Source organism: Hypoxylon trugodes, assembly GCF_022578975.1.
Source record: "Hypoxylon trugodes strain CBS 135444 unplaced genomic scaffold F4822scaffold_11, whole genome shotgun sequence".
Lineage (NCBI taxonomy): Eukaryota > Fungi > Ascomycota > Sordariomycetes > Xylariales > Hypoxylaceae > Hypoxylon > Hypoxylon trugodes.
In genome coordinates this window covers 1,370,026-1,384,768 of record NW_026250026.1, presented here as the reverse complement: position 1 = coordinate 1,384,768, position 14,743 = coordinate 1,370,026, and the positions used below count along the sequence as shown (strand labels likewise).

Sequence of the window (14,743 nt, the reverse complement as noted above, 5' to 3'; positions counted from 1 at the left end):
CCGCTGTGCACAGTGACAAAAGTGATAGAGTAACCAAATATCGAACATCTTCAAGAAGGATGAAAAAAAGGAAAAAAGGTTGTTTTACAACATCCGTTTTAATGTCACAATATATGCATGCAAAGACATTTCCGACATCACACAGCCTCCAAATACTCCAATATGGCGTGGTGACGAGCAATTGGGTGGATTTTCATTATCGTAGTCGAATCAGCGATCTACTCCATCTTTACATCATGGTAAGAGGTCTATGCAAGATGTATAGAAAGTCTCTGTTGCATGTTATGGAGTGCATAAGGCAAATAGCTTACAATGCTTCCTCAATATATGATTGGAGTAACAAGAAATAGGGGTCTGATGATACCCTCCTAACTTACGTACCGAAAACGGGCGGGGGGGTTAAAAGAGAAAAAAAAGGAGGAAAAGGATTTACGTACTAAATACAATATACATGAAGAAAATATCGGTTATGACGGAGATGATTGTAGATACCTTCTATTTAGGCCATGTCAACCAAAATGATCCTTGTGACTCGCAATTGGGAAGCTAAGCCACGACAATGCAAAGTTAAGAAGAACACCGTCGAAACGGATGAAGTTGATTGGATCAGCTCTAAAGTCTAGGCAACCTGTTAGTGACATCGATCGCCATTTTTACCTTCCCCGAGTTGATTAGTCTCCAAGCTTCATTGCTATTGTCTACTTATCTACTTGAGTCGTGATGCTTCCTCCAACAGGCCATCGCAGCAGTGCAACCAATTGGGATCCCGATGTCTTACAGCATCAATATCCGGGAGGCAACCCATTTACCACTTCCGGCCGTTACCCTTTGTTGCTTAGTAGATCACCCAAGAACACCAAGCTTTTTAAGTATCAAGAAAGAGGGATAGGAAGAAGGGGAGATGATGTTACGCTACATACATTGTTATCGAATCCCTGTTTCAAATATGTAGATGTTGAGGGAAAGATCAGACGGGAGCTACGTATACAGAGCCAAGGCAAGAGGGGATTAGCAAACTCTACCTGGTACGATTAATATCTGAACTGGTTCTTGCTAGTTATAAAAGTGGCCTCGAACCCCCGGGTTCCATAGATAGATCCTCAAAAAAGACCCAGAGATTTCGATAGACGATCCTGATCCATCAACAACCTCATTTACTATAAACTTAGATATACCTATTGTTCGCCTAGGTACATACACTTATTTTACCCTATAATAGTTACAATTCTACAACCTGCCCTTGCGACTTACCCTCAATCATAGGGGTTAACGTATACCACATAGACACAACTCACCTCAAAACTAAACACATCCACGATGGCGACAGCATACCAAACCGAGTCACCCCAGTTCACCAACAGTTTCGCTGGCGAACAACCGGAAACAAGACAACGAACCGGGTCACGAGACTACTCCAACACAGACGAGTGGGGTGAGTTCCTCTATACCCCTTTTCATGCTAACATCCTATACCACCCTCCATTCACTAACACTTACCATTAAATAGACGCATCCAAGACAGTCCCCTCCCGCTTCCAAAAGCGCAAGGGCAGCATCTACGCCACACCCTCATCGCGCGACGGCCACATCGAGCGTAACCGCGACGCAGTCGAAGAATTCCACAAGGCGCACTCGAAGCGTGTACGTAGCCCTCATCTCTCTCCTTTCCCCATCCCTTCCCACTTCAACATCCAATTGCTAACCTGATCTCTTATGGATATAGTGGTCCGTCTCTAGCACAAGCTCCAGCCGCCGGGGTAGCGTAGGCGGGACCCGCGACGCGAGCAACGAGCAACAACAGCAACAACAACGCCGCAAGGCCAGCCAATAGGTCTGGACGGTCTGGGTGCCAGTGATACCATAGATTCGGGATCACACCAACAACGAACAAACACAACCACAAATCCAAAATGCCAAAATCAAAACCGAACAGATTGGGGAAGAAGATGCGCGTAGAAGAAGAGAAAAGGAGTCCATGTGTCTGTCGTTTTTACGAGGTCTAGTAGATTCGTTTGCTTGTATGACGTATATCGGGTACCGGTGATGGGAATTGTGAGTGACGGGGATTGGAATGAGGATGTTGAAGTGATGAGATGAGATAAATGATGAGATACGTACACCTAGCCAGACGTTGCCTTTCTATATTATTGTTCGGTATAATTCCACGACATAAGCATGAATATAAAGAATCCTCTACCTCTACCTTGAATTGTCTATAATCTCGTTCGCTTCCGTGTTTTGACCTAGTGTGATATGGGTTTGGTGATAATGTAGCCTATGTGGTAAGCGATCTAAAGGGGGTCAGCACAACACTTAGCAAACTAGTCCACCTCTAACAAGGCAAGACACACAGCTTACCACCCACCCACCAATATCACATCGCGCCCCGTCATTTCAGCCCATCCCCTATAATCCAGTCACATAACCCCCACGAATCATAATCATAGTCATAGTCATGTCCCGTGACCACTTACCACACCAAAGCTAGCTATGATGTGCATATCCCAGACACTGGATACAGATACTTCACTGAGATTAGCTATTCAGCCGCCATTATAGGGCGGATGACGGTTAGTATAACGTCATAAAGCAGCGACCGTGATTTCAACACAGGATACACTCACCCACCGACTGACGCAACAACCACTCCTAATTCTAGGCAATTATTCCACCCCCAAATCATGTAAATCTTAACACTCTTAATATCCCACGCATATCGCCACATGCTTTCGCATTCAAGTATCACATAACACATTCAATCGGGTTTCTGCTTGTTAAATTCGTAAAGGAGGATACGTAAGGATGTAGGTAGGGCTTATAAAGTAGACATGCATGTATGATAGGTATCTGCTCTCTGTTTCTTTCTTTCTCTTCTCTTCTCTTCTCTTGCTCTTCGCGCCGGATGAACAAAAAACTGTAGGCCTACTCTGATAACCCACCACCACTGTAACAAAACAGAAGAAATTGCCGAAAAAGGCGCATCGCATAGTTTGCCATAATAGAACGGAATAGAATGCTAGTTGCTAACTGTTAGCTGTCAGCCCGTCCCGTTCGACCGATTCCCAAGACTCCCTCCACCTCTCCCTCCATTCATGACTTATGACTATGCCAAATTTGCTAGCCTGCCAGCCAATAACGATCGTAGTGACCAGAAGCCAACCGTTCCTGAACGAGGCAGATAGACACGTAGATAAATACGTAGATGAATAGATAGAATAATCAATTATTTCATCAATCATCATCCATGCCATCGATATCGATAGCATCAGGATTGCTCGGTACCGCAGCTTGTTCCTTGGCTATCGTGCCTGCGATCCCGGTACTCGACGCCACGAATCCTGCCGGCGCTCGGGCCTGCCGCTCCAATTGTTCCATCGCATCTGCGACTTCGGGATCACCAGCTCCATTCGTCTCTGCTCCGCGGGTTTGATTGGCTCGGGCGATAGCTTGCGACGCGATGAAGTTGACATCCGTATTATATTGTGCCTGTACACTGCGTTTGATCCGTAGCATCTCCTTGTATGTATCTTCGTTGCCGTGCTGCACTTCGAATTGTTCCCATTTAGTCCAGAATGCGGGGTTCGTGCGAGGGTCGCAGAATTGTGACGCATGTCCGTAAATGGCGCGAGCCCGATCGATTTCTCCGAGACGTTTCTCCATGTCCGCAAATTTGAGACACATATCTCGCGCCTCTTCGTCGGGTAAAGCTGCGATAGCCCGTTCATAGATCGGCCTCGTGGATGGTAATCCGAAATTCGACGCAGATTTGGTGATGTAGAAGTTGAACATATCTGCCCGGTCTTCGTCTGAAACGGCTCGGGTTGCTCTCTCGTAAATACGCATTGCATGCCGCGCCAGACCTCTTTCTTCCTCGAGGTTGCCGTACATGAGGTATAATACCTTAGCGAATTTGGGTGGACAGTCTTCTACCGCTTGCTCAAATAGATCTCGAAGCCGTTCGATGCCGATCTTTCGATCTACTGCCTTGGTCAGGTAGAGGTTCCATAGTTCGAAAGCTACCGGGTAACTAAAGAGATCAAGCCCCCTCTCGTATATCTTAAAGGATTCTTCGTAATATGAATTTTCTTCCATGAGGTTGGCATAATTCACAACGGTTTGCGGGGTTGCAATCCGAAGCTCAAATATCCGCTCATAGACCTTCTTTGTCTCTTCAAGAGGGCTTACGCTCTCTACGAGGTCGACATAGAAACTCCATAATTTCCAACTCTTGTGAACTCTTTGTTGAGGCGAAAGTGTCTCGTCGAAATAGTCAACTGTAGATCTCTTGGGAGCCTGTACAGCTTTTGCCATAATCTTTACTGCTTCGTCGAGGTTGTCAGAGCGAAGTTCCATTTCAGCCCACTCGATCCACATATCAGCCAGTTCGGCCACCGATTTGAATGGGACCTTAACGGCCTTCTCCATAATGACCCGCGCATTTCGTAAGTCGCCACCCGTTTCGTAGAACTTAGCATAGTTCGCCCATAATTGGTGGAATGGCCCAACAGCCTTCTTCGGGTTAATCGCGGCAATAGCATCTGTGTATGTCTGCACGACTTCGACCTTGTTATTACCCCAAAGTGCCACTCTTTTCTCCCACTCTAAGACGCTGTTGGGATTTTGCCGCAGCAGGACATCGTTCAATAGGAATGGCCGCCGGTCCATCAGCTGTTCAAACCGCATCATACGTATATCCAAATCAAAGTCGGCATCTCCGTCAACCTTACCCTCTTCTGCTCGTTGGGACGCTAACTCCATTAGCGCACCAATAATGGATTCTTCGAATTCGGCATAGGAGTCGAAAATGAGGGTGAAGTCTCGGACGGTCATGACTGTTGTGATGCCTTCTTCAAAAATATCCCTCGCACGTTCGAAACTTCCTCTCCTAACCCAGTATGTTGCTAAACCACACCAGAGTTTCCCTCTTTGGTCGGCAAATCTATCGATTCCACTCCTAATAATGCGCTCAACATCGATGCCAGACTCGTGACCCGTCTCGATTTCATTTGCATGCTCTACTAGTAGGTCGACCATTTCGCTCCAGAGTTCGTAGTGCCCCTTGCTCTGTTTGCTATTGAACCGTGGGTTGTTGAGAATATCGATGTATTTCTTCACAGCTTCGGTATATAGACCGACGTGTGTTAAAAGCTCGATAAAATCTTCGGCGTCTTCGGGATGCACCTGCATATACCTTCGCCAAATCTTCACAGCAGTGTCGCCTGAGGCAGAGTTCGCGAATGGTCGGTATAGCGCCCATACCCTATTGTGTTGAGTTATGGGAAGCGCTCGTAATGCTCGATCGAATGTGCGTCGCGTAAGAGTAACCAGGGGCTGCTTTAGGAGAAATTTCAAGTACATCTCCCATATTCTGGGCATCTTATTGAGTAGGACCAGCGCCCGTTCGAATAGGGCGTTTACCTTTTGGTACTCGGATGCAAAGACGGCGGCATTCAACTTTGAGACATACTTTGTTCGGAATTGTAAATACTATCACTAAATATAAGCATATAAACGTGTCGCGAAGTGGAGTAGGCTTTAATAATCGCTCACCATTTTCCAGAGCTTGTATGATCTCGGTAGTTGTATACAAGCTCGCTCGAGAATGAAGGCCTGCTCCTGAAAGGTGCCATGTTGATGCTTGAATTGAATATACGCTAGCCACGGCTTTGTGCTGCCTGGATCCCGAAGGATATCTTGTTCGTAAACGGCATCCTCATCGGTCTAAGGTATCGTGTTAGTAAAATGTTAGAATGAACAAACCAATAGCGATAGTAGAATAGGTGTTGCTTACGACAAGGTGAAGGTCAGGCTGTCGGGCAATTCGGATGCCATTCGTCAGGCCATTTGGCGCCATTTTGGCCAGGGGACCGTCGATCGTCGTTTTGCGCGATCGCTCGCAGATAATTTCTGCTGGTCGACGGAAGTTGATTGAGAAAGTCAGGGCATTGTCGGGAATATAATTGAGAGGGTGGGCGACAAATTTCGACTTCTGGGCGTCGAAAAGCGACCGTGACCGTGACTGTGAAGCGCGACAGCTCTGGCACTATTAAAAGTTCAGGTAGGATTGGTTCTAGGTAGGATTTCCCTTAAAAAATTCCAGGACCATGGGGGCAGAGCCAGAAAGTTAGGGCCCCGTTTATTCGACAAAAGGGTATAGTATCATTAAAATAGGGATAAAACAGGGATAGGAAGGTCACCTTGTTCCTTCTAACAATATATTTTCATTAAACCCTTAATCGTCAGGGAAGCTCCAACCTCCAAGCAAGCTAGCCTCCATCTTCCGTCATGTAACTCTAATTGATAAGGCGGCACTCTATTCTATTCTATCGGGAATAACTACCTTAATACCTAAGTTATCACAATTTTTTAACATCGACCACGACTATACCGATCTTCGAGTTCCTTTCGACCAGCTCTCCTCTCTCCGCACCCCCAACTCGATCTATACTAGTCCTGCCGTGTCTCCAACCAAACCATAGGGCAGATTGAAGCACCCATAATACACAATGTCTGGAGCCGGAGTATGTAGAAGACTGCTATACGATTTAAGATTCGAAATTATGGATGGTCCTAACAAAGCATTAGGATCGAGAGCCCGTCTTCCCGACGAGACAGTCGTTGGGTATCATGAAGGCGAAGCTCAAGGGAGCTGAAACGGGTCACAGTTTACTAAAGAGGAAGAGCGAAGCTCTCACCAAGTAAGCCAGACTCCCACCCCTACTTTCTTGTAACTATCTTTACTAACCCATATATCTAGACGTTTCCGAGGTATACCAATTTGATAACCATTCATTAGAACCTCCAGTATTGACGATTACCACAGAAATCACACGACGAATCGACGAAGCGAAGCGCAAAATGGGACGAGTTATGCAAATCGCCGCATTCTCCCTAGCGGAGGTTACATATGCCGTAGGAGGAGATATCGGCTACCAAGTACAAGAATCCGCTCGATCGGCACGGTTCCGATTACGTACCAAGCAAGACAACGTCTCTGGTGTTCTCCTACCCTCATTCGAAAGCTACTTAACAGAAGGGAACAACGACTTTGGCCTAACAGGTTTAGGCAAAGGTGGACAGCAGGTCCAGAGGTGTAGAGAGACGTATGCTCGGGCAGTGGAAACGCTGGTCGAACTTGCTAGTCTGCAGACCGCTTTTGTGATTCTGGATGAAGTGATTAAAGTTGTGAATCGAAGGGTAAACGCTATCGAACACGTTATTATTCCACGAACTGAAAACACTATTAAATGTAGGATATACCTTGTTTCAAACCAAAAAGAAGTAGCTAACAGCAGTTAAGACATCAACTCCGAACTCGACGAGCTGGACCGAGAAGAGTTTTACAGGTTGAAGAAGGTCGCTGGCAAGAAACAACGAGATACTGCTGCCGCGGATGCTGAAATGAAGGCGAAGAAGGAGGCTCAAGAAAAGGAAGGTCATGAGAGTGTCCAACCGGATGATACACCGGCCGATATACTAGCTACCGGCGAGGATGACGATGTTATTTTCTAGAGTGAAGCCGGAGACGATAGAGAGTTGAGACGAGCAAAGGCTTGGGCTGCATTGTTCATTGGGTCGTCATTGTGTATATGTATTCCTCATGATACCGACAGGTTACAATGACCTTGGATTCCTGTTCACTACAATTATAGGCTGGGCACTGAAGTAAACAAACGGGAATATAAGTACAAAATATTACGCAAATTTGCCAAATGTGTTACTGATCTTAATTACTGTCTACTGTCGGTATCCACGCCAATTGCAAAGGGTATAAAGTAGAAACCCACCATCGCGCAAACCTCATCAGCACACCTACTGTCTCTGGTACGTGACCTTGATAAACTTCTCCCCAAGCGCCATACCCGCAGTATTTTCCTTCGCAGTAATAGCACCAGCCTCAGCCTCGTATTCAATAAACGCGATACCCTTTCGGCCCGGCACCAACCGCACCTCGCGGAACCCTTCAAAGCGTCCAAAGACGCCAGACAACGCTTCGATATCGTGGTAATCGTCGGGTAAGTTCTGCACGAATAGAATTTTGTTCGGAGGGAGGTACTCGTCGGGGACCACGGCGTTGGGACCCGCGGAGGGAGCAGTAGTCTTGAGACCACGCGCTGTTTTGGCGGGACGCGCGGCTTCGCCGGTCGCGGGGACGGCGCCGGGGCGTTTGAGGCGTTTTTGTTCTTCTGCTGCTTCGGCGGCTTTCTTTTTGTCTATTCACGACACATCACATTAGTCATCTCCTTCATACCTCATTCATCATCTAGATCTGGAATAAACTCACCCTTCTCAGCCTGTCTCCTCCGCTGGTGCAGTTCAAACTCCTCCTTCGACCCACTACTCAACACCGTAACATCGCTCCGCGTGCGCGCAAGCGCAACCTGCATCGGTTTATCGAAAAGTTCGAACCCCTGTATCTCCTCCACAGCCTGAAGCGCGGACTCCGGGCGATCGAAGACAACAAAGGCCTGGCCTTTAGCTTTGACGTTGCGCTTAGCGATTATATCGACGACATTGCCATACTCGGAGAACACGGCTGTGAGGGCTTCCTTGAGCGGTTCGGGTTTTACGCGTTCTTCTAGATTTCGCACGTAGACGCTGTAGACATGGAATTGGATTAGCTACTTAGTCAATCAACGGAATGATTCGTTCAATTGAATCGGATGATGGAACGCGATGTGCATAGCATGGCGGGAACCGGGGATTGTATGTGTCGGAGTGCAATGACACATACGTGCAGATGGGTTGACCGGAAGCCATTGTCCTAGGTCATTTACGTAGTAAGATCTTGTATTTTGAGATGTTACTGTGACTTCAATTTAGAAGTTGATGATGGTCGGTTTTTGTTATGTCGCGGTTTGTCCGAATGAAGCTTGAAATTGCTAGGTCTTATCGATAACATATGCGTTAGTCAGCTTTATAGAAGCATGAGTGGGTCTGGCAGCTGGCAAATTCCTACTTAGATTACATCATCAAATTCGTTTGTTCATGGCTTCATCGAAGAGATTGAGTATCATAAGTAAGATTTAAGATTATTTACGACGTTTTAATTAGAATATATAAATGCCTAGGTATATTTCCACCTCTGGGGGTCGTCCCCTTTTTCAACTCTCTACTATACAATCCCTAAAGCCAGTTTTCTCTGCTTTTCTCTTGCATAGTACTGGATGCTTCGTCTATAATCTGTAACTCAATCGCAAATAATACGCACACTACACCTCTTGATTACAAATAATCAGGCTGCTGCCACTTATTCTGGAGCAGGACTCTTTCCCTCTTCTTGTTCGGCTGGCTGTTCAGCCTGCGGCTTCTTCTCTTCGACTGATGGCTCCGGTTCTGGTTCTTCCAACGCCAACTCACTGCGCAAATCGGGTAAGAAACGGTCTATTCGTTTCCATGTTTCCACCCATAGGTTCTCTTGGGATGGGTCCTTGCTCGGTGGTACGAGGTATCCGCTACTTGACATGAATAATAGTACATTTTTCAGGTTTTCAGGTACAGCCTCCTCCTATACCACATATTAGTATTAAAGAAGGAACGAAAAAAAGATTAATAAGCAACGTACCAAACTGTCACCTTGGCCACTGTTCATGAGCCTATCCATGATATCAATAATCTTCAGCCACAGATCCAGCATGCCATCCCATTTCGAGAGGAGCACTAAATATTGCAAGAACGTCTTGCAGAGGAGTGAAGCGGCTTGCACCCTTGTTTCACTCATACCGTCTCTGTCCGACGAATAGACTTCCGGTTTTAACAACCTCAAAATGAGAGGGAATAAAACCTCGCCAAAAATGGCGGTCCATTCTTCGTGATCACTACATGTCAACTCGGGAGAGAGAAGGGACCTCTGGAGGGACGAAAATGCCAAGGACCGGACTTCACGGCAGGGATTGGTGCATTGTGTTGTCAAGGCTTGGAAAATAGGTAGCCAGTATGCCGACCAAGCTACAGTACGATTAGCAAATTGACACTGTAAAAGTACGAGATGAGACTTACCTTCACTATTTTCAAGATGTGATTGCTTCATCAAATAAGGGATACGAGCCGTCATACTAGAAATAAGATTGACAGCTTTCACACCTCGCGAAACCACGGCATTGTCACTAATACAAGTTAGAAATCTAGGTTGTGGTGCAACAAGTGGATAACATACCTCGAAACCTCCTTCTTAGTGGGTCGAGCATTTCGCTGCCTTCTTTCGCCTTTTTGCTCGACCTGTGCGCCGACTTTAGCGGCTGTTGCGTATTCGTTCAACAAGGAAATCGCAGCTTCATAGTTGTCCGCAATAATTGGCGACGGGGAACCTGACACTCCACCCTCTAATATTTCAAAAACGGTCGGAGATGCACTGGAGCTGCCGGCGAGAGTGCGGAGGATCACCCAAAAATCGGGTGAAGTCATAATTTCGCTTCGAAGAGGTCCTGGTTGGTCGATGCAATGCTTTAAGCCTTGTAAAACTAACTGCGACGTCTTCGCAAGGGTATCTTTCGGGAAACTGGATATGGCATGTAAAAGGACAGGCGCTCGTACAAAATCGTGATCCTGAACCGTCAGTACGGACGAATTCTCCAGTGGCATCGTGGTGCCACTTACGTAGCTAACTTTTAATACGCTGAACTGATAGAAGGCTGCTCGTGAAACGAGGATTGGGTGGTGCTGAGCCGAATCTCGCAGGAACATCTGAAGAGCCTCGGCGACGGGTTTACCGAGCAATTCTATCGTATTATTGTCTCTCAATGCAAGGACGGTACAGAATTCTAAGATGTACACAACTGCGGGATTGTAGCCGGGATTCGTAGAGGTAGGTTTCGATGCACTAGAAGGCGACGAAGGAAGACTTTCTGGCTTGACGGTAATTACAGGTACAGATGAGCTTTCATCATCGGGAAGCTCGTTCAATAGAGCCTCAACAAGCGGTGCGAGGGAATTTGCTGAAAGAGCCCTGAAACGTTATTAGCATGTGACGGCTAGCTAAGGCCAAAGCAACTTACAATATATTTGCGAAGACATTTTCCAGGTCGCAGGCTTTGATACAGTCCACCGTACTTAGGGAACTCTCAACTTCCTCAGCTGAGGGTTCTGGTGGATCATCAGCCGCATAACTGGAGATAGACGAGAAGAACGCCGAAATGAAACCGGTCTCGGTAGTCTTCGTAGCACGGTCAATGACTTGGGATGGCGTAAGAAGAGGAATCCTAGGCAGCGCTAGTTTTTCGGAGTCATTATTGAAGAATGAGGGTATAAGAGAGTTGACGAAGAGTTTCAACCAGATGCGGACAATCTATTTTGATCAGCTTATTAATAGTTAAGGTGTCACAACATAAACTTACATGCTCCCAACCGTTGCGAATAACCTGTTCACTTCCCTTGACAACACGGAACAGTACAAGAGTAGCAAGTTGCGCTTTGAAGTCCCTGCCGAGCTTAACGGCGAGTTCACTAACCATAACGCTGTCGCTATCATCTGATACCTTTACTTCCGTATTGAGAGAGGTGTTCGATAGTTCATCAGAATCTAAATTAGTCATATAACTGAGGTTCTGAATAATCCGATCGAGTGCATCCGTTACGCCATATCTGGAAGCAATTTGAGCGCATTGATCGAAACCAGTTACAATTCGGGAGAAAACTGCATCATCCGATGCTGACACAAACACATAAGATAATGTCGAGACAATTGGCTTCCAAGTTGTAGCAAACATATCGGCATCGTAGATATTGGTATCGCAGAGAACTAGTGGCCCTGCGGATTCGGTCTTAAGTAGAAGCTCTCGCCATGCATAGTCGAATGCGTGCCTATTGTCATGCTCATCCGGAAGAATAATTTCGTTAGACTTGATCGCTTCGAAAGTTAGCTCCAGAAATTCAGGAGGGAAATCTCTGGGGGGATCATCCTTGGTGGGAGTGTTAACACCCCGTAAATTCCGCGCGAAGTCTGCGAATTCCATACGCTGTTTGCCCTTGAGTTTGGGGCTATGCTGATCGACATTGAGCATAATGATTGCGTATGTGAGGATGAACACAGCATCCTCGCTCGCAACAACATCGAAACCAGAGGTTGCAAAGTACTTCTTCGCGAAGGCAGTCACTATTCGCTCGATAAGCGGTGATTCGCCAGGGAGTCGGAAGCTCTCGAGGAGAAGCCGGACTGCTTCATCGACACGCTTCCCAGAGAAATCGAAAAGATCCAAGAAGGCCTCGAGATACTCATCATTGCCCTTCTTTGACAAGAATTCACCGAGAACTGCCTTGGAAATTCGTGAGGTACTTCTAAGGAATTTAGCGGCCGACGCAGAATCGCCGCCGATAACTCCTTGCTCCTTAAGATAACCTAACCCTTCTTTCGGCTTTTCATTAAATTTCGTCGCCCCTTTTATGATCATCTTTTTTCTTCGTCTCTCTTCCCGAAGTGTCATTTGATCAGGTAACCCATCTGTTACAGGTTCGTCATCTAGGCGATCAGCTATTGACTGAACGAAGCCAAGAAGTGCATCCAGGCATAGAGGTGGAACACTAGTTGTACTCCACGTCGCAGAATCCGGAAGGGCGCTCCTTGAAAGCAGTCCAATCATGTCTTCGCACAAATTACCACGATTCGCGTCAGAATCGTAATTCACAAACAACTCGACTAAAAATGCCGGCATTCTAGTCAGAGCACCGACACTTTCAACCATTGCTTGACGAGCATCCGGTTTGCGTGCACCACCTTCCATTCCCAGCTTTTGTCGGTCCTTAACCGGCACTGGTGTCGACCTACCACTACCTGCTTGGGATGGGGGAGGTTTTACACCACTCGGCCGTTGTGGAATTCCATCGTAAAGCGAAGGGTCGATATTTGTTTCGCGTGGTATTTCGACGGGTGGGTGCAGACAGGCGATGAGATACGACAAGAAAAGCTCCTGCTGTAATTTTAGGACTCCTCGGCAGGTCTCAAGTAGGGTTCCAGCTACTATGAGAGACTCTTGGAGAATGGCCATATTGTCTGATCGAACAAGCTGGAACAAGTGCCGACATAACCGATCTTCAGCGACCACAGCTAAAGCTGGATGTCTCGCTATAGATGGGCCAGCAACCTCCAATGCAACGTGGATTATACGTAATGCCATGACTCTCATCGTATCGCCTTGTTGTTTGTCATGAGGGTCCAAGAGATCCACTAGAACCCTAAATAGCTCCTTCATAGACGGTAGTGAATAAGGCTTGATCTCTGTGGTATCATCAGATTCCTCCGATTCCCTTGCCGAACTCTCCTCCACGTTATTAATGGTATCTTCGGACCCGGAAGATTCCCGTGGTTCACCCGTAGGAGCATCGGAAGATGCAATAACGTCATTACCATTCGTAGAGGGAATCATTTTCACTCCTTCCATATCCCCATTCGTTTGATTATCCAGAGCCTCCAAATCGTCACCGGCTTCGACTTCGAGGTGTTTCAAGTGCTCAAAAATAATTTGGCACATACGGACCATAGCCGCCTCAGCCGTTCTTCGAAGAAGCTCAGACAATCGCGACTGGCAGCACATGGTCAATCCAGTCTCCATCATCTCACATACACTTTCATCGCTCAATAACGCACCGCCCGGCCCAGAAAGCATATCTTCCATAAGGTGTAAGATCATTAATAGAACCACTTCATCTTGAGCAGAATCGCTAGCCTCAAAACGGCAGTGTGTAATGGCGGTCGACAAGGATTGCATAGCAAGGGGAAATCGGGGCGAGTCGGGACTAATGAAGCCGTAAGAGAGGAACTTTCGGATCGCTTTCAACGCAAGGATGGTTATAGGGGCGGAGGTCGAGGAAGCTTGGATTACTTGGAGGAAAGGGTTGAGGAGTGCCGGGGCATCGAATTCGTGGATATCTGGAACTGAAGTCAGTGTATCTTCCAGTAGTAACATTGCATCCTTATAGTACCTTTGCAACTTGATAATTCATGGCGAAGTCGGCCAAACCCAGCCATTAATGGATTATCTTGAAAGCTCTTGCCCTTCTTTCCTCGGAGGCCCCATCGATTCGCGATTCCAAAGTCTTGCGCACTATCACCCCCCAAGCTAGTTGTAGATCCTTTGCTTCCGGGTCGTAGAAGAGGGCTAGGCGGGCCTAGCTGAACGGGATTGGGATTGCCTCCGAGTATAGAAGATACCGACGACCCTGCCCATCGGGCATGCTTTCGCATAGCAGAAGTGACTGATATGCATTCTGATATGACCAAAGACACTGGATCAACTGCAACTGTTACCGGTCGGCTTCGATATTGTGTGTTAGGACCCTGGACATTGGTATTCACGGCTGCGTTCCTCGTTGCGCTCTGTCGGAGGGAAAGGCCCAAGTTATTCGACTCGGGCGCATGTTCGGGTTCCATAGCGATCGTGCTCTCATCTCGACTCATCCTCGCCTACGAAGGCGAAATCCGATTTAAAAGAAATAGATTCGGTCTCGGGATATGCGTCTCCGTTGTCGCGCGATCGAATGGAAATTGGTAAAGCCGATCTATGGATGAACGCTTAGAACGTAGAACGGTATTTTATCTAAAGAATCGGTTCAGGCGTCGCTAAGCTCCAAAGGATCCAAGTCCCTTCACATTGTCCAATAACGAACAACAAACAAATCGAGGACAAGCTGTGGTGAACAGGTATTAATTAGTGACTTTGAATTGTGAACCTATCGCAGCTATCTGATAATAATTAATGTTGGGTCCTTAGAAATCTTGCACGTGCCAAGAAACTGGTGCCAGCTGCCTGGG

At 46.9% G+C, this 14,743-nt stretch overlaps 5 protein-coding genes across 5 annotated transcripts; 2 read left to right on the top strand and 3 right to left on the bottom strand.

Moving 5' to 3' along the window:
• Positions 1-1,072: 1,072 nt before the first annotated feature.
• Positions 1,073-2,203, top strand: F4822DRAFT_421144 (uncharacterized protein). The gene is made up of 3 exons (XM_051459770.1): positions 1,073-1,432; positions 1,508-1,641; positions 1,724-2,203. The coding sequence occupies exons 1-3, from the start codon at positions 1,318-1,320 to the stop codon at positions 1,829-1,831; spliced, it is 357 nt and encodes a 118-aa protein (XP_051309385.1). The 5' UTR covers positions 1,073-1,317; the 3' UTR covers positions 1,832-2,203.
• Positions 2,204-3,109: 906 nt separating this feature from the next.
• F4822DRAFT_82730 (TPR-like protein) lies at positions 3,110-6,057 on the bottom strand. The gene is made up of 3 exons (XM_051464038.1): positions 5,792-6,057; positions 5,551-5,721; positions 3,110-5,487 (listed from the first exon to the last, which is right to left on the bottom strand). Exons 1-3 carry the CDS (start codon positions 5,852-5,854, stop codon positions 3,232-3,234), a joined length of 2,490 nt encoding a protein of 829 aa, XP_051309384.1. The 5' UTR covers positions 5,855-6,057; the 3' UTR covers positions 3,110-3,231.
• A 60-nt stretch (positions 6,058-6,117) lies between these two features.
• F4822DRAFT_421142 (vacuolar ATP synthase subunit D) lies at positions 6,118-7,706 on the top strand. Its single transcript, XM_051459769.1, has 5 exons — positions 6,118-6,521; positions 6,586-6,698; positions 6,758-6,768; positions 6,824-7,249; positions 7,301-7,706. The coding sequence occupies exons 1-5, from the start codon at positions 6,507-6,509 to the stop codon at positions 7,510-7,512; spliced, it is 777 nt and encodes a 258-aa protein (XP_051309383.1). The 5' UTR covers positions 6,118-6,506; the 3' UTR covers positions 7,513-7,706.
• On the bottom strand, positions 7,707-8,846 carry F4822DRAFT_421139 (RNA-binding domain-containing protein). Its single transcript, XM_051459768.1, has 3 exons — positions 8,735-8,846; positions 8,285-8,598; positions 7,707-8,213 (listed from the first exon to the last, which is right to left on the bottom strand). Exons 1-3 carry the CDS (start codon positions 8,758-8,760, stop codon positions 7,813-7,815), a joined length of 741 nt encoding a protein of 246 aa, XP_051309382.1. The 5' UTR covers positions 8,761-8,846; the 3' UTR covers positions 7,707-7,812.
• Positions 8,847-8,991: 145 nt separating this feature from the next.
• F4822DRAFT_421137 (uncharacterized protein) lies at positions 8,992-14,708 on the bottom strand. Its single transcript, XM_051459767.1, has 8 exons — positions 13,915-14,708; positions 11,334-13,861; positions 10,995-11,284; positions 10,597-10,945; positions 10,157-10,545; positions 10,000-10,106; positions 9,566-9,948; positions 8,992-9,508 (listed from the first exon to the last, which is right to left on the bottom strand). Exons 1-8 carry the CDS (start codon positions 14,387-14,389, stop codon positions 9,251-9,253), a joined length of 4,779 nt encoding a protein of 1,592 aa, XP_051309381.1. The 5' UTR covers positions 14,390-14,708; the 3' UTR covers positions 8,992-9,250.
• Positions 14,709-14,743: the final 35 nt, after the last annotated feature.